Below are 17,251 nucleotides of genomic sequence, written 5' to 3' on the forward strand. Positions count from 1 at the left end.
ATAGAAGTATAGTTTTTTTTACCTAAATACATCCATTTATATCTCTATAGAAGTATGATTTTTATATTAGCAATTCGATTATTGTGTTGATATAAAGATGATTGCTTTCTAGCAAATCTTGTTTTTGTAAGTGAAAATGAAATGAAACTAATCTTCTTCAACCGAGTAAGGATGTGAAGAAGACACGTCGATGAATCGCATCTATTTCCACTGCATCATCCCAAATCCCAAACCAAATCAAAACCACAGAAACAAACCTTCTCCATTTTTGCGCAATGCCTGTTTTGGTCGGATTATCAGCTTCAGGCGGCTTTGCGTTTCTCTCCATCTCCTCCGACAACGCTTCTCACAAACCCCTCACGATTAATTTCACCAATCTCTGGACCAAGCGACCTAATTTATTAACCCCGGCTAGAATTTCCCTTTCCAGCGGCAGCGCCACCAAAACCGATGACGGCGTCGATCAATCTTCGCTCGCCGATGATTTCAAACAATCCCGGGTGTGTGTGTTTTCCTCTATTATAATTCGATTGGGTACTCTGTTTTATAAGAATTGGGCGACAATTGCATTATCACTGTGTTAAATTCTCTAATTCGTGATCGTGATCATGAATTCATGATCAGTTTATTTCCATCACAATCTCTATACAATCCAAAAAAGCTTATCTTTGACCTTATCTCACCCGTCTTATCTTTGGTCATGATTCTCATTTCTCATGCTTATTCTCAGTCTATTTTTGTTCCAGTTTCGAAACTTGATAAATGCAGTCTTTTGGGATACTTTTAGCTAGGAATTTGTCAGGTGTCCTGTGAGCTCTCACAGCAACTTGTAAATGTTTAAGGGATATTGGCATCTAATATCACGGAACTTTCAAAAAGTTAGTTTTTTCCCACGAACTTTAAAATTGGCAAATAATATCACGTACTTTACCCCCAGTTTGTTTTTTCCCACGAATGAAAAAATTCACACAAATAATATTATGATACGCATTTGTTTTCGTAATTTCTCGACAACAATTTTGAGAGTTTCAAGTTTTTCAATCTTTGAAGATAGTTTTTCTTGAAGCACACCCTCCAAAATTGTTCTTCAATCTATTAAAATAACATGAATTTTTTCATTCGTGGAAAAAACAAACCGGGGGTAAAGTTCGTGATATTATTTGCCAATTTTAAAGTTCATGGAAAAAACCAACTTTTTTAAAGTTTCGTGATATTAGATGCCAATATCCCAATGTTTAATTACTTTCTACCATATTTGGCTATCCTTGTTTATTTAGCTAAAATATATTCTGATGTTATATGTGCTCACATGAGAATGTGATGATCTCCAATTTTGTATCCACTTGAGAGTGCAGAAAAATGGTTAGTTTACCTTACATAGATCATGTGTAGACAAATTCCTCCATGTCCATGTCATAAGAAATGTGGGTGGGTGGCTGATGAAGCATTAAGCATTTGGGGCAATAACCAATATCCATAACTGGTTTTTGTGAATATGCTGCTGCTGCTTGTGTGCATATATGATGTCAATGTTCTTAGTCTACACATTTTCGGGTCACAATACTTATTTCATAACTGAGTGCTACCTACTTTGTAAGAACTCTTGAGGTGATTTGGAGAAGATTGATTGGTTCTGATTTTATGCAAGCTTCTTATCTATTCCTTTGTTATGCAAAGAAGTAGAGGTCTGCTGATTGGAAAGCGGCAAAGGCATACCACTCTAAAGGACTCACCTATGATGGTAGAGTTGAGGGATTCAATGGTGGCGGCTTGCTGATTAAATTTTATTCTCTTCTTGGGTTTCTTCCCTATCCACAGTTGAGCCCCTCCCATTCATGCAGAGGTAGACATTCCACCTATAAGGTCGACATTCTAATGGAAATTACTTTTCTATTGTCCAAATATAATGTTATTAAATGACTTTAGCTAAATTAATAAGTATCCAGTTTCTTTTTTTGTAAAAAAATTGATTTATTGATAGATAACTAAGTTATGTCAATTGTCAAGCCAAAAACACTTGTAGAAATTTGTGGATGTTTTGGGATGAGCAGTGCAGCATGTGAAATTGCAGAATTTACTAATCTTTTGCGATGACAAAGCATGCAATCATCCAATGAAAACTTTTACACCATCTCTTCTCCTAATGGATTTTTCAGTGTCACATTTGACCAGCTAAATCTATTTTTTTCTAATCGCAATTATAAATATTTAGTTACTTAAAAAGTTTAATGGATAATACAGAAAATCACATCAAAGGGTTAAGATGGAAGTCTAAAATACCAGAAATTTTATAGATTTACTCAAACTATTCAAGCTTAAGTAATTCGAAGATTATCTGGCTTTCTCCTTCTATGCACTTTTAACTCTTTCCTTTCCCCTTTGAAATAAATGATGACACATGTTTACTTTCTTCTCTTACTATTATGCTAACATCAATCTTTTCTAATGCTCTTGATAAATTCAATTCATGCAGAACCCAAAAAGTCCATCCAAGAGATTGCAAGAGCTTTGGTAGGTTCTATTATTTCAGTGAAGGTAAGGGGCTCTTTACTGATGTATAGATTTTCTAATTCCTGGATGCTGTTAAAAACCTGATGTTAATGTAGACTTGATTTTAACATAATCAAAGTATAAAGACATGATGTTAATGTAGACTTGATTTTAGCAAAATGAAGTATTGGGACCTAAAGTATAGGGGTCGAAAATCGATTTTTCCAATCGTAAAGTGCTCTACACTAAGAGAACTGCATATATAAAATGTTACTATTGGGGAAAGCATAGTAGTGATACCCGAGAATCACTGATCACAATAATAGTGATTATGTATTTCATGCTATATGTCCTATATTAGAAATATGTTCTTCAAATAATACTTCCAAGAACCTTAGAATTATCGCAAAATAATTTAGGTGAAATTGTTAATACGTTAGATTATATCCTCAATTCTTAGGCTATCCAAGCTGATGAGGAGAGCAGGAAGTTGATCTTCTCAGAGAAGGAAGCCAACTGGTCCAAGTTCTCTCCGCAGCTGAAGGTGGGGAACATTTTTGAAGGTAAGGTGGGGTCTGTCGAGGATTATGGTGCCTTCATTCATCTGCTCTTCCCGGACGGTATGTATTTCTGAGTTACTTCCAATTGATTCAGTTTGCAAGTCTGTAGCTGAGTTTTAAACTTGCTCTGCATCTTTGCAGGATTGTATCACCTAACAGGACTTGTGCATGTTTCAGAAGTGTCATGGGATTTAGTGCAAGATGTAAGAGATGTCCTATTCGAGGGTGATGAAGTGAGAGTCAAAATTATAAACATAGATAGGTGTGCTTCTGCAGTGATGCTTCTCCTATATGCCTTGTCTACTGCTGAGCTTTATTTTTGTGAAAAATATGGTAGAAAACTTCATATAATTATAGGCTTAATCTAGCTTATGCAATTCAGAAACTTGGAATCATTGTATGTCTTTCAACACTTATTTTGACAAAGTTATACTTGTGCGCTAGATATATTGACTGTTTTTTGTGAAACTGGGAACATGTTGCAGAGAGAAATCGAGGATCACTTTGTCAATAAAACAATTGGAGGAAGATCCCCTCTTGGAAACTTTAGACAAAGTTATTCCTCAGGTTTGGCCAAACTTATCTATTCTCCCAACCAAACTTTGACTTCATACAAATACTGATGACTTTTGTGCTCACCAGGACACCTCAGTTGATCCCAATGCCTTAAATGGAAGTGAACATTTTGCTATAGAACCTCTTCCTGGGCTTGACACGATTATCGAAGAGCTTTTGAAGGAAGATGGGTATGGTTAGAACCATGTTATATGCTTGTGCCGTGATTCACTTTCTGCTTCTTTCATTTCCATAGGAAAAGACAGAAATGAACATCTTTCTCTCACGTCCGGCTGCTTTGGCTCTGCCTTCACTATTAAGAGTGGTGAACCCATGCATATATTGGTTTCGGAGAGTTTTTTTTCAAGACTAGTTTCTCTACAAAAATCATTATAATGTGGCAAGTCCCAGTGATAAGGAGTAACTAGCAATATCATGTTAACATTGAGAGAGAGATAGAGTAGAGCCTTGTTTGGACTGACTCATGAAAACAGCCTCGTTATAGTCAAGAACTGAAGAACAAGGCGTATTTTTAGTAATACAGGCTACCAGTCTCAAAGTTTTAACCATGTTCTGTTTCCCCTCTCCAGCATTAACGATGTGAAAATCAGCCGACAAGGATTTGAGAAGCGGGTAGTTTCACAAGATCTGCAGCTTTGGCTATCAAATGTATGAACAAAATCACCCATAATGCTAAAGAAGGCTATTGTTGAAATCTTCTATCTCTTTTATCACTCATTCCAAATGTATCACTATCTGACAGGCGCCCCCAATAGGCGATCAATACACACTTCTCGCTCGAGCTGGAAGACAGGCATTCTCTCCCTACCCTCTCCCTCTCTCAGAGAAAGACATACTATATATTTACATCATATTTCTCACATAATAATCTAAATTTTTGGTTCAGGTTCAAGAAATACAACTGGTAACCTCACTCGATCAAGATGGAATTAAGAGAGCATTGCAGCGAGTCCTGGAACGTGTCCCATAGTTTCTCATCGCCTTGTGCTAAAGACTCCGAATTTTCTGATTGTGCAGCATTATACAGTTCCATACCCGGAGGAGGACACTGCGTCAACTAGCACTATGCGAACACGTTTCAAAGAATTTCGAGGTGTTGTATATCTTTTTGTTCCTTAATCCCTTTTACTCAAGTAATTCTTCAACCATATGTATATGCTTACTTTGCCTCAGTGAGACAATGTTTACTTGTGAAAATTGTACATTTAACAGATGTTAATAGCCTCTCATGCTCTTCTCTATTTCAGTAGTTTCTTTGTGAGGGTAAATATTTGGAAAAAGTAGCTAAAAGAGTCGTAATTAAAATGTTTGATTTTTTTTTGTGCAATTCCTCAAACAAGTAGGACAAAATTAAATATTTAGACAATGAATAGATATTATACCTGAATTTTAAATTTTGTATCAGGTCAAAATTTGCACAGGAGTATCATTTAATAAATGTATGTATTTTCTTATTTCCGCCTTTCACGATTTTCGCCACTTCACATTTAGTTAGACACCAAACATAAAATGGCAAGTTGTAATGAGTTGGAATAATTGACAAATATGCAATAAAAATATACAACCGGTTTGTCACATAAATTAATTTTAGTAAATGTTCATTAAAATTGATAATTTTAATTAATATCCATATATTTTGTTGAAATTATGCTAGTATTAATTTCTTTTTCCTCATACTATTTACCAAAATTATTTAGTTTCAAAAATAAAGTTGCTATTTCATTTTTTTTAAATTTTCTAAACAGACCAAATTCTACCACTGATTTTTGCTCAACTAAATTACATTTTGGTAACATGAAATATCATAACGAAATTACTCACTCACTTCTAACACATTGATGTATACAATGCACTGACATTCGTTGCTTGAATAATTTAATTTTTCAAAAATCAATTGCAGAATTGATTACATTGAATTGAACAAGCAAATTGCTATTTTTCATTACTCACGAATTTAAATTCAAAGAAGAGCAATTACAGGTCAACAAATTAAATAATTATAAATCTCTCGTGGACCACAAGGAAACATCAAGCTTCTTCTTTTATGTATATATTCTTCAGTATTAATCAAAACTATACAATAAAATTCTGACATTACTGTCTGTAACTTGCAATAAAATAAAAACTCAATAATAATAATCCACTAACTAATCATGTTCTTGTTGGTGATTCCTTCTACGATAATTTAATTGGAGGAGACTTCTCTCATATTTCTGCAAAAATTATTCTTCAAAGAAAAGTAACATGATAAAATATATACAAAAAAAAAACCCAGCAACCTGTCAGTAAATTATTTTCTGAAATCCTTATAAATTATTGCCGTCACCTCGGTTTGTGTGAATTTTAATGACTAATTAATGGTTAAGTAACCATTGTCTCTCCACACATATTTTATTTCTTGGGTAAAACTAAATTATTGTTACAATGATTGAGTGTCACGTTATTTCGATTAGAGTAATTTTTACATAATTATTTAGTAGTGAATAAGTAGTGAATTTGTTTAAGAAAGACAAAGTAAAACTAAAGTAGAAGATTCCGTGGTTAATTAAGTACTAGTGGATTATTTTTTTTTCGAAAACTACTAAAATAGACATTCTTATGTAATGAAGCTAAAAAGTAAAGATTTCATAAGACATTGATAAATTGGATTTTTGGTCATAATTATATAAGTTTATTTTGCCTTCGATTTATTACTTAACTTGAATTATTTCTTGAACTAGTTATCTTTGCCTATTATCGGAGTCTTAACTCGATTTCACTCTTGATTAAACTATTTTACATCTAATTCAAGACTTAATAATTAACGAACTCTTGTTTAAGTCATGTTTACCCACTATTAACTTGATTTCACTAGCAAATTAGCCTATTTTGTTTACAATTCAAGACTAGCTTCTAAAATGTGTAACTCATGAATGTGTATCATTCTCACAAATCACAATCATAAATCATATAATACCGATTATTCAAATTGATCTAAAATACGTTTCAATGTTTGCATGAGTGTATCATGTACATACTTATATATTAGGAGTAAATTGATATATTCATACAATTAATTACTAGTACTATTTCATTATGTGTTATTATAATTTCCATGCTCGCGGTTGTGCACCATTGTCTAGTGCCCTATTCCGTTGGAATAAGGTGGTTTAGACGGCGTCTTTTGTTTTTCATTTGCCTCTTGAGGCGGTCCCTTGGCCCATTGGCCGTCGAGCCTTGTTCTCTCTTTAGGTATGCTAGAGTTTGGTTTGGTACATATATATCTCCTTATTTATTTATCTTAATTCAAAGTATTTTTTGAGAAATTTAATCGGAAGTAATCATCATTACATTTCTAAGCCCATCAATTATGGAGTATATGTTATACTTAATCATAACGATCACCTTCTAACAAGATATTGGTCAAAGATGGCTGAGATAATTATTTGAATTAATGAGTAAAAGTATAATAAATAATGGATAAGATCATTATTTGGTAGTTCATAATTAGTACCCATATTATCAGTCTTAGGGATTTGAATGCATTTTTTCTCTAGCAAAGATTGTTTAGGCCATGCAACTACCTACTTTTAGACCACCAATAATTTTAATTGAGTTCTATTCACTATTAGCAAAATGCATATACTATTGATTATTATTTTTATAAAATGATACGAATCAAATAAATTATTTACAATTGTCTAATAAATAGTACTTATAACTTTAAAAAACCCTTATTTTTCATACAATGTACTACTAGTCTATATTATTATTATCTATTCTAGACTAACCGCTCAATATATATTATTTAATTATATATGTAAGATCGTTCCACATGTGAGAATCCAGTTAATATATATTCTAATAAGCTCATGAATTTTATGTACATTCTTAAAATTTTATAGTAGTATTTGAAATTTTAAATGTGAACATTGGACTTGTGTAAACTAGAGTAGAGGCCTAGAGGGGTCATCAATGTTGCACTAATTTCATATATAAAAGCATTATAAATGATTTACACAATAAATACATTGTAGGGCGTTATTGATCGTACATGAAATACACGTTATATATATGTTCATTTAATTATGAACGAAATGAAGATATCGAGCATCAGAATGAAATGAAAGAGTGGGGGACTGCAAAAATCAGTCCATAAAATATTAGGGAGTAAATGGTGATCTTAAATTGCTTTCAATATAGTCGTTCTAATTAAATTTCTCTTTTTATAATCTTTTAGATCCCTTTAAATTGCTTTTAATACAGTCTGTTTTAATTATATTTATTTTTTTAAAATAATACTCCCTTCGGGTTCCGTCCCACAAGAATATGTATTATTTCTTTTTTAGTCCGTCCCACAAGAATATGCAATTTCTAATTTGGAACTCTTTTCTCTCTAATGAGGTGAAATCCATTCTCCACTAGCAATACTGTATTTACTTTTTCTTTCTACTTCTCTCTTACTTTACCAATTTTGTATTAAAATCCGTGTTGAACTCAAAGTGCATATATTCTTTAAGGACGGAGGGAGTACTTTAGTTCCCTTCTACTTTGGTACCTTTAATGACATTGTTTTGTTAGGACTATAATCAATCACGGATCCAGTCGAGCCGTGATCAACCGGTGCACTATCAATATATGAATATGAGCAAGAAAATTCTATTAAATTCAGCTTTTAGCTATCAGTTTGATAGTGCGATAGCTTTATCCCAATTCTAATTGGGGTTCAATTGCGTTTTCCATAAACCATTCATTGCCAGCGACGATTGTTGCACAATCGTTGCCTTCCTACGCCATTGATCACATTTTTCATTGTGTCTGGACCTATTTTATTTTCTTGATATGAACTAATAACTTTACTAGATCTCTAAACTTTTATGATGCATAATTGAGTTAATAAATATATGCTATAACTAAGAACTTTACTAGAACTTTCCGCATATAATTAATATATGCGCATAACTAATTCAACAGTGACAATACATCAAATCTACTAAAGTAAATAATTTAATAAAATGTACTAGTATGGTTAGTGTTAGTAAAATTGGGTTATAATTAACAAATATATCTCAGAATTGTTGGTTCTTTCTTTCTTCATTTTATATCTTGGCTCTTTGTTAACATTAAATTATCCAAAAAAAAAGTTAAATATCTCAATATTTCCTAAAATAAAGTCAGATATGACTTCTAAAAATAATTGTGGGTCTTTCAAGTTGCAAGATCCTCTTCCCATTTCACCACTCAATCTTATGTTAATGTTTTCTTTTTAAAGTAGTTTTCAGAAAAAAAAAGCTTCTAAAAATATAGAAAAAGAAAATCTATATAACCATCTTTGCATTTTTCCATATTATCACCTAATCATTATGTCACAAAACGCTCAAGCCAAAAAAATAACAACCATCGAAATAAGAAGTATAGAAACAATTTGACAATACATAACAAAAAGAGTAAGAGATACAAACGAGAGGAACGTTCGTAGCAAAGGCTTACAATTAGATATGTCCAAGATCAGAAAAGAATCTGTATTTGGTAAGAAACTAAGAATTAATAAAGCAATAAATTATTGAGTAGATAAAAACAGAGCAAATTATTACTTTTTGAATAAAAATATTGATATCCGATCAAGAAGTAGAGTAATATTAATACGATATGATGGAGCCTTCCCCACTAACCATTTAAATTCATTTACACTTATAATTTAAGTTTGATAAAAGGACATAATTAAATACTATCGCTCAAATTTAAATTATATTGCTGTGTGAAATTTAATTATAATAAAAGTTTTAAGTTGTATGTGGGGCTTAAATTGGATGAAAAAGTGTTTATAATTAAAAGGTAGAAATTGGTCTAACATCACAATATTTAGAACATGAGTTGCAAGAACATCATGAGCTTTATTGAGGGATTAACACATTGGTCATAGAATAATATTTTTGAAATAATATAGAATTTTATTGCTTGGTTCAAAGGAGAAGAGCATATTATAAAATTTAGTAGTCCCTCCATTTTATCTCCATTTTATTCAAGATAGACCTTTTTTTAGTGACACTGCAATTTTAATTGAGGTTATAAATGGAGTAAAATAGAATGAAAAAGACACTTAATATTTTAATAATAGAATGAAAAAGACACTTAATATTTTAATGGAAAGAGAGAAAGAGAGGTTATTATTTAAGTTGGGATGAACAAAAAAAATGGACATCGCCTATAGTAAATAAAAAATAAAATAGTACTATACGATATTATTATACCTACTTCTTAACATTGTCACTTACACAGCTACACACATTAATACATTATACATAAATCGCCTATAGAGGTAGGGACGGTGATCTGAAATTCGAATAAAAAAGAATATTTAATATAAAAAAAGAGTAGAGTAAGGGTAAAGGCAAAAAGCAAAAGAAAATGAAAAGTAAATTGTATTTTAAATACTAGTATGATAATCAAAAGTGATAAAGATATGAGATGGAGTACTTAACGGAATACTTTATGTTATTTAAAACTTGAGGCGCTCACGGTTCTAAAGTTATCGATTCAAGTTTGGAAATGTTGGTTCTGATGTAGCGAAGGCTTGAACTATAATCGACTCGACAGAAAGTACACAATTTTTTGATTTTGGGTGATTTTTGGCCAATTTAGTCTGAACTAGTTTATTAAGGAGTATATTTTTATTTTTAGTGTGAAAAGTAATACTGCTGCAATTTTATAATAATCTTTACGTAAAGTTAGACTTGTGATATGATAAAAGAAACAGTGCATCGATCATAAAGAGCGAAAATGAACCCCATTTAGAATTGAACAGACTTGTTGTACTGTAAAATCGATAACAATTAAGAGCATTTCCAACGGTGGACGTCGCGGTAGGACGTCGTTCGGAAGTCCTACCCGACGCCCGCCATTGTGGAGCAAAAGGTCGGACACGCCCGTCCCATTAGCCCGTCGGATGTCCTCGGATATCCTCGCGACGTCCTACCTGACGTCCGCCATTGTGGAGGGGGTCGGACGTCCGAGTTTAAATTTAAATTTTTTTTAAACTCTATAAATACGGCTCTATATATACGGCTCGTTAAATTTCGTAAATTTAAAACGTATAAATTGAATAATTGTGATTTTATTTCATTGCGGGAAGTTTTAGTGGAAGTCCTAATGACGAGGCAGGAGATTTTTGTGGAAAGTCCTAGTGGGAAAGGCGCCACCGAAAATGCTCTGACAACCGAATGTAATGAATTTTTCGTATGAACGGTGGATCGATCGACATTACCGAGTTAGGGTAATGCTTTGATAAGCCAAGTACCAAAACCTATACATACACAATCCATATATATATAATATAGTACTCTCATAAAAAAGGGTCAAACCAACATCTCTCAGCTCGTTGCTTCCTTCTTCTCTCCTCTTTCGTTATTCACATTCTCATCATTTTCTCTCTCATTTAAGCGAATCAACTGAGCTAATTGCAATCACCTTTTCTCTCTCTCTCTCTGCGCCTCTGCTCCACTTTTTGTATTCTTATTCACACCAAAAGCATCTCACTTCCCCATACTTCCCAACAAAGATTTCATCTTTTTCTCAATGGAGAAAGAGGGCAACGCCAGCAACTTGTTTTCCACCTCCACTGATCTCAATTGCAGGCTTTTCCGACCCAATTGGGAGAATTCAGTCGATCAGAACGACCCCTTCGAGTCGGCATTGAGCTCCATGGTCTCGTCCCCAACCGCTTCGCACAACAACAACGGCAACAACAATGGCGAGAACATCGTTTTGCGTGAGCTGATTGGGCGATTGGGCAGCATTTGCAATTCGGGAGAGATTTCCCCTTTCAACAACAACAACAGTGCTAACACCTCCTGCTACAGCACCCCTCTCAATTCCCCTCCCAAGCTCAATCTCATGAGGGAGAGGGGGAGCAATCAGTTCCTCTCTCTCCCCACCTTCTCCGCCGATCCGGCCTTTGCTGAGCGGGCCGCGAGATTCTCCTGCTTCGCCAACGCGAATTTGGGCGGGCTCAGTGAAATTCCCCCAAAACTCGATCCGGCGAAGATCCCGCCGCCGTCAGTTCAAGAAAACTGGGAATCAATTCGGGCTCCGGAGAAGAATTTCATGGCTTCTAGATCCTCCACGCCTGATAATGCAGCTGATTCGAGGGAGAATTCGACTGTTTCCGAGCAGATCCCGATTCCCGAAAATGGCGGAAACCCTAGAAAGAGAAAATCCGCCCCCAAAGGAAAGGGGAAAGACACCGCCGTCGCTAATGTAATTCAATTCTCTCTCTATCTCTACGAATTCGTGAAGAGAATTGCGGAATTGCTCACGTGATTTGATCAATTGCAGGTTTCTGCGTCGGAGAATAGTGAATCGAGTGGGAAGAGAAGCAAATCGGAAGAGGAGAAGGCGAATCAGAAGGCGTCGAAGGATAATTCGAAGCTTCCGGAGCCTCCCAAGGACTACATCCATGTCCGAGCTCGGCGTGGCCAAGCTACAGACGCCCATAGCCTCGCAGAAAGAGTATGGAAATCAATCATTCTTCGTTTCAAGAAGAGTAATTTGCTTTGTATCGAGTGGTTGTTTGATAAAAATTGCATCTTTAGGTTCGTAGAGAGAAGATCAGTGAGAGGATGAAAGTGCTTCAAGATCTTGTGCCAGGTTGCAATAAGGTAATGTGGTCAGATTCAGACAGTTGAATTTATTAAATTTCTGAGAAAAAAAAGTGTTGATGAATTGTTTTTCTATGTATAGGTTACTGGGAAAGCAGTTATGCTTGATGAGATCATTAATTATGTGCAGTCTTTGCAGCGCCAAGTTGAGGTAAGAATTCAAGATTCAAGAATATGTCAATGACAAAAAATGTGTATATATATATATGTGTGTGTGAAGTTTGTAATTGGCTATGTTGTTTATGTAGTTCCTTTCGATGAAACTGACTACCGTTAATCCGAGAATGGATTTCAACATGGAGGCACTAATGTCTAAAGATGTAAGTAGCAACATTCTCAACAAAATCATCAACTCGGAATAGATCTTTTTGGTGAGTGAGTGAGGCTGATTTGAATGAATGCTGCAGATGTTTCAGTCTCGCGGCTCGATGTACCCATCGGATGGCTACCCGTTCCAATCCCCGTGTGGGAACGAGGCGCCTTTCCCGCCTAGCCATGGGAGAACCCAAGGGCCTCAAATGGAGAATTTCGGCGATGCACCCTCTCAAGTATGTGGCTTCATGAGTCTTGATCCGAGTTTCGGGTTTCGATATAGTTAGGAATCTTTGTAGTAACATGATCTTGTGGTTTTTTTGTAGGTCTCATCCTTTTGGGAAGATGATCTGCATAGCATTGTGCAGATGGGATTCGGACAAGGCCAGATGCAAAATTTTCAAGGTTAGTGATAATGTCAGATTTTGGTCTGAAAAATACTTCTTTAAAATCTTGAAATTTTGATATATGTTATGATAATATATGTGCAGGGATTCTTCCCACATCTCAAATGAAAGTTGAGCTATGATGGATTCATATACCATTCTTGATTTCTATTCAATTTGAGGCCCCAAGTGAGAGTGGCTTCTGTATATAGTGGGAAAAAAATTCTAGCTTTTTAAAGCTATAGAAATGGTGACAGAAAATGGAGACTTCACTTCTTTGGTTCTTGCTCTGTATTTTGATATGATTATCAATTTTTTTGGGAGGAAATTTCCACACTAATTAGTTACTAAGGCTGTGAAAGTCAATTGTAACATGTATTGTGTTTAGGGGTTGATGAAGAGACAATCATCAATCTTCCATGTAATAATTCTTTTTTCAATATTTTGCCTTTTTAAAAAAAATCTTTGTGGATATTCATAGTGTTATCATTTATCTAGTGCAATTATTGATGTACCTTTGGTTCAATTTAATTAATTTCAATTTCAATTTGCTCCCACAAATGTCATATTCCTTGGAGAATTTTGATGGTGGGGCTTGTGAGTTGTACAAGATTTGATTTGTTATACTCATAAACAGCTGTTAGTTGGGACAAAATGTCTACTTGAAATTGATTTGGTTTGCATCATTGAGCTGGAATCCAAATTCATTTCTTGACATTTGATTTATTTCTTCTGCATCTAATCAGTAAAATTTTATTTTTAATTTTTGTTTTAAGAATTTTCATAATTGAAGTTGCAATTTAATACAGGTTGTCAATGGTGAATTTGTGAGTGGACAAATGAACCACAGTGGACTTTTATTCTTTTTTGACAACTAGTAGAAATCTATGTAGTATTTTTTTTTTCAATTTCCATACTAAATGCTTTTTTTTTTTAGTAATTGGACAGACAACTAGAAATCTAGAGTATTATATTGAAAATTTTTGATTTTGAATATTTTCCTTCAACTTTCTTGAATAATTTTATATTCAACAATAGTAAATTGCAATACATGCTACATCATGTAATTATTGCATATGTAGTGCATGTAATGAAGCCGCCAATTCCCAAATCAAATACAGTAGTATCTTAAAACAAGAAATTGACCTTGACTAAATCCAGTTAGGCTAAATTTTTAATAATTAGAGTAGTTAATTAGGGGGTTAATTGAAGCTATAACACATATTTATTGCTTTAGAACTAAAATCAATCTATCTATACATATATAAAACGGAGTTTTAGCTGTATTTTAATATATTTAAAAGTTACGAGGTGAATTTGAATATTTATAAAATACTATGTAATAATAGTTATAGTGTGGAATATTATTAAAATTTCAATGAAGTATAAAAAAAGAAATTACACTGCGTTAAGTATTAAAGCACAAAATTTATCATTCCTGCCTCCCTTTCGCTAATAATTTCTATCGACTGATTCCACCATCGGTCTATAACTATGGCGGTCGAAAAACTCCATTAAATTCAATCTTTGATGTTGCTGACCCTATGGTGCGGCTGCTCCGCTCTAACCCTTCACGGTTAAGATTCACTTCTGTTCTTCGCACATCATCATTGACAGTTACATCGGCCGCACCGGCCCCTACCTTATGATATAGTATAAGTATTTCTCATCTTGATATAGAGTTTCTAAGCTGCATTATGTATTAAACCAAAAAATTTATCGACCGATTCCACCGCCAGTCTATGCAACCAAAAAACTCCGTTAAATTTGATTTTGGAGTTGCCGTCGATCCAACAGTGCAACATATTTGCCCCAACCCTTCTTGATTGAGATTCTCTTTCGTTTTTCGTACACCATCAAATACTAGTATCGACTGCCACACTACCTCTACCTTCGATGCTGCGAAAAGCTTCTTTATACCTAAAATTTGGGCTGTCATTAACTAGAATTTAAGAAGTGCGCGCAAGCATACTTATTCTCCATTAATATCAAAATTGGTACCAAACAGTTGGAACATCAATTCACCTTTACAGCTATATATAAATATTCCTAAACAACAGTATATAATATCAGTATACCAAACACTTAATCTTTCAACAGAATCAATTAATTTCTTGCTTTTGAAAGATTTGGTTTGTACAAAGATCAAGAAAATATGGCACCATCCATTAATTCTAGAATCTAAGTGGACACATAAAATCAATACCAATATATTTAACCATAAGATCAAATTATATGGTAGAAAGATGGATCATATCATATCTTTATTATTAAGTCAAGATGGTTGTTGGTGAAAAAAGATTTCAATCAATTCTAAAATCAGTAAATTAAGTCAATCAAAGATTAAAAGTTGAGTATTAAAGGCAAAAAAAAGGGTCCTCAATGAGTGAGTGAGATTGATGTTATATGTTTCTTTCTTGTGAATTTAATATTGTTATTGGTATGTAGAAAATCTAAAATTTAAATTGGAATTGAATTAAAAGGATCAAATGCAACCAGGCTGTCAATTTTCCTACAATCAAACGAACTTCGCTTTATGTCCCTTTCTTTTTTTCTTTCAATTTAAGAAGAAACGGTTGCTTTATTATGCATAGCATAACTATAGTTTTGGTTAGTTAAGTGGTTTATGTTTCACTTATGTTTTCTTGTGTTGTTTAATGGTTTTTCCATTATTTTAATTAGGGATAATACGTTTGTTTATATGAGAATTATAGTATTTGTTACGTTTTGGATTATTAATTTGTTTGTCGTTTTTTTGGAATGAACGTTTTATACACATAAAAGGAACAATAATTAGCAAATTTTCGAACGTCATAAATGGTTGTCTGTAAATTTTAATATAGTAGTACATAATTAATTATAGTTTTGCGTGTGTCACACACACAAATAATGAAATAATAGGCCATGTTAGCAACAAGTCAATTCTAATTTGGTCATAACGGATTTATGTCACAATATTGAAATCAATCAGATATAGTAGTTTTTTATTTTTTTTTATTTTTATTATGTAGAATGTTTTTGAGATGTGGATAACTACAATATACTAACAAATTCCAATAATTTGCATACAATAATATCTTTTTAAAGTTGTTATTATGTATCGGGTTGCAAATATTTGTTTTGTCCATAATATTGTGCATCTCATAGGAGATTTGTACTAGTATATTCAAAGTTAAAAATTAAATTTGATTTCAAGATCTATATATTATTGTGCTCAAGTTAATTGCCTGACTTTTATTCGAATTGTTGTTCCTTTTGCAATTACAACATAGACCAAATTTTGGTTAAAAAAATCCAAAAAATTAGAACAATATTGTTTTATTGGATATGCCATAATGTGTAGTTAAAATCTCGACTATAATTTTGTGATTTTGTAGACGATTAATACTACATTAATAAACATTTAAGTAGACTTATATATTCCCCTCATCCTCAGAAATGTCATTTTATCATTTGGGTATTCCCAAGAAAGTTTTATTTTATTTTTAATAAATGAGACATATATTTGACTATTTTATGTTGCTCGTAGCAATTTCAGTTAATTATAAATGAAAGTAAATGGAAGTTTTAATAAATCATTTAATTGATGAAAAGATAGCACACCACTCACTCCACAATCAACTCAAATCTTACATTATAATCATTTTGTTTACCAACCATATCATCATTTACACTTTCTACACACAATTATTACATCACTTCAAATTCTAACTATATTTTAGTTGAAGAGTTTCTATCATGTCAGAGTTTAGTACAGGATCTTATGCTCATTTTACACGTGTCTCGTACCACTATAACACAAATTTTTATCATGTATAAAGATAAAATACCTTCCAAAGTTTGAACCTTTTATAGCTATACCCCCAATCTATGCAAATTTATCTAGAGGTGTTAACAATTTTATCTCATGACTCATGAGTAAAAATTGTTGATTTACTTTTATAACGACACTAATTTTGACCAGTTTGGTCATCGATTGCATCAAGACTAGAATCTCCTAGACTTAGGACTCATTTGTAGATTATCTATATTTTGATTAGGTATGATAATAATCTTAATATGTATTATAGTTTGTACTAGTATAATTGTGGTGTATTTGGTAGCTTTGATAAAAAGTTATAGTAATCTTTATTTCATGTTTGATGTAAAAAATAAAAAGTTATAGTAATCTTTATTTCATGTTTGATGTAAAAAATAAAATGTTATTTTAACTTTTGTGTGTCCTAAAATATTCTTAAGAGAATGTATGAACAAACCTCAAGCGGAATGGAGGTCAAGTGGACAACCTTGT

The 17,251-nt window shown here is 33.1% G+C and overlaps 2 protein-coding genes across 4 annotated transcripts; both read left to right on the forward strand.

Moving 5' to 3' along the window:
- Positions 1-125: 125 nt before the first annotated feature.
- Positions 126-4,850, forward strand: LOC125222792 (30S ribosomal protein S1). 3 transcript variants are annotated; one of them, XM_048125607.1, is made up of 11 exons: positions 126-500; positions 1,684-1,843; positions 2,474-2,535; positions 2,951-3,110; positions 3,192-3,312; positions 3,536-3,617; positions 3,693-3,796; positions 4,196-4,274; positions 4,369-4,419; positions 4,513-4,530; positions 4,644-4,850. In XM_048125607.1, the coding sequence occupies exons 1-11, from the start codon at positions 276-278 to the stop codon at positions 4,743-4,745; spliced, it is 1,164 nt and encodes a 387-aa protein (XP_047981564.1). In that variant the 5' UTR covers positions 126-275; the 3' UTR covers positions 4,746-4,850. The 3 variants fall into 3 exon arrangements, with proteins under 3 accessions (XP_047981564.1, XP_047981573.1, XP_047981581.1); XM_048125616.1 differs by having other exon boundaries at positions 3,228-3,312; XM_048125624.1 differs by having other exon boundaries at positions 2,951-3,053; positions 3,228-3,312.
- A 6,107-nt stretch (positions 4,851-10,957) lies between these two features.
- On the forward strand, positions 10,958-13,434 carry LOC125222785 (transcription factor bHLH62-like). The gene is made up of 8 exons (XM_048125595.1): positions 10,958-11,861; positions 11,940-12,113; positions 12,197-12,262; positions 12,345-12,413; positions 12,511-12,582; positions 12,670-12,810; positions 12,901-12,979; positions 13,066-13,434. The coding sequence occupies exons 1-8, from the start codon at positions 11,181-11,183 to the stop codon at positions 13,101-13,103; spliced, it is 1,320 nt and encodes a 439-aa protein (XP_047981552.1). The 5' UTR covers positions 10,958-11,180; the 3' UTR covers positions 13,104-13,434.
- The last annotated feature ends 3,817 nt before the right edge of the window (positions 13,435-17,251 follow it).

This window comes from Salvia hispanica, chromosome 1, assembly GCF_023119035.1.
Source record: "Salvia hispanica cultivar TCC Black 2014 chromosome 1, UniMelb_Shisp_WGS_1.0, whole genome shotgun sequence".
NCBI lineage: Eukaryota > Viridiplantae > Streptophyta > Magnoliopsida > Lamiales > Lamiaceae > Salvia > Salvia hispanica.

Bases quoted from the DNA above. Each gene is read 5' to 3' on its own strand.
- LOC125222785 (XM_048125595.1), top strand. From the start codon at position 11,181: ATGGAGAAAGAGGGCAACGCCAGCAACTTGTTTTCCACCTCCACTGAT. The intron at 11,862-11,939 runs GTAATTCAATTC...GATCAATTGCAG, and splicing joins AAGACACCGCCGTCGCTAAT to GTTTCTGCGTCGGAGAATAG. The intron at 12,583-12,669 runs GTAAGTAGCAAC...TGAATGCTGCAG, and splicing joins AGGCACTAATGTCTAAAGAT to ATGTTTCAGTCTCGCGGCTC.
- LOC125222792 (XM_048125607.1), top strand. From the start codon at position 276: ATGCCTGTTTTGGTCGGATTATCAGCTTCAGGCGGCTTTGCGTTTCTC. The intron at 3,618-3,692 runs GTTTGGCCAAAC...TGTGCTCACCAG, and splicing joins TAGACAAAGTTATTCCTCAG to GACACCTCAGTTGATCCCAA. The intron at 3,797-4,195 runs GTATGGTTAGAA...TCCCCTCTCCAG, and splicing joins GAGCTTTTGAAGGAAGATGG to CATTAACGATGTGAAAATCA.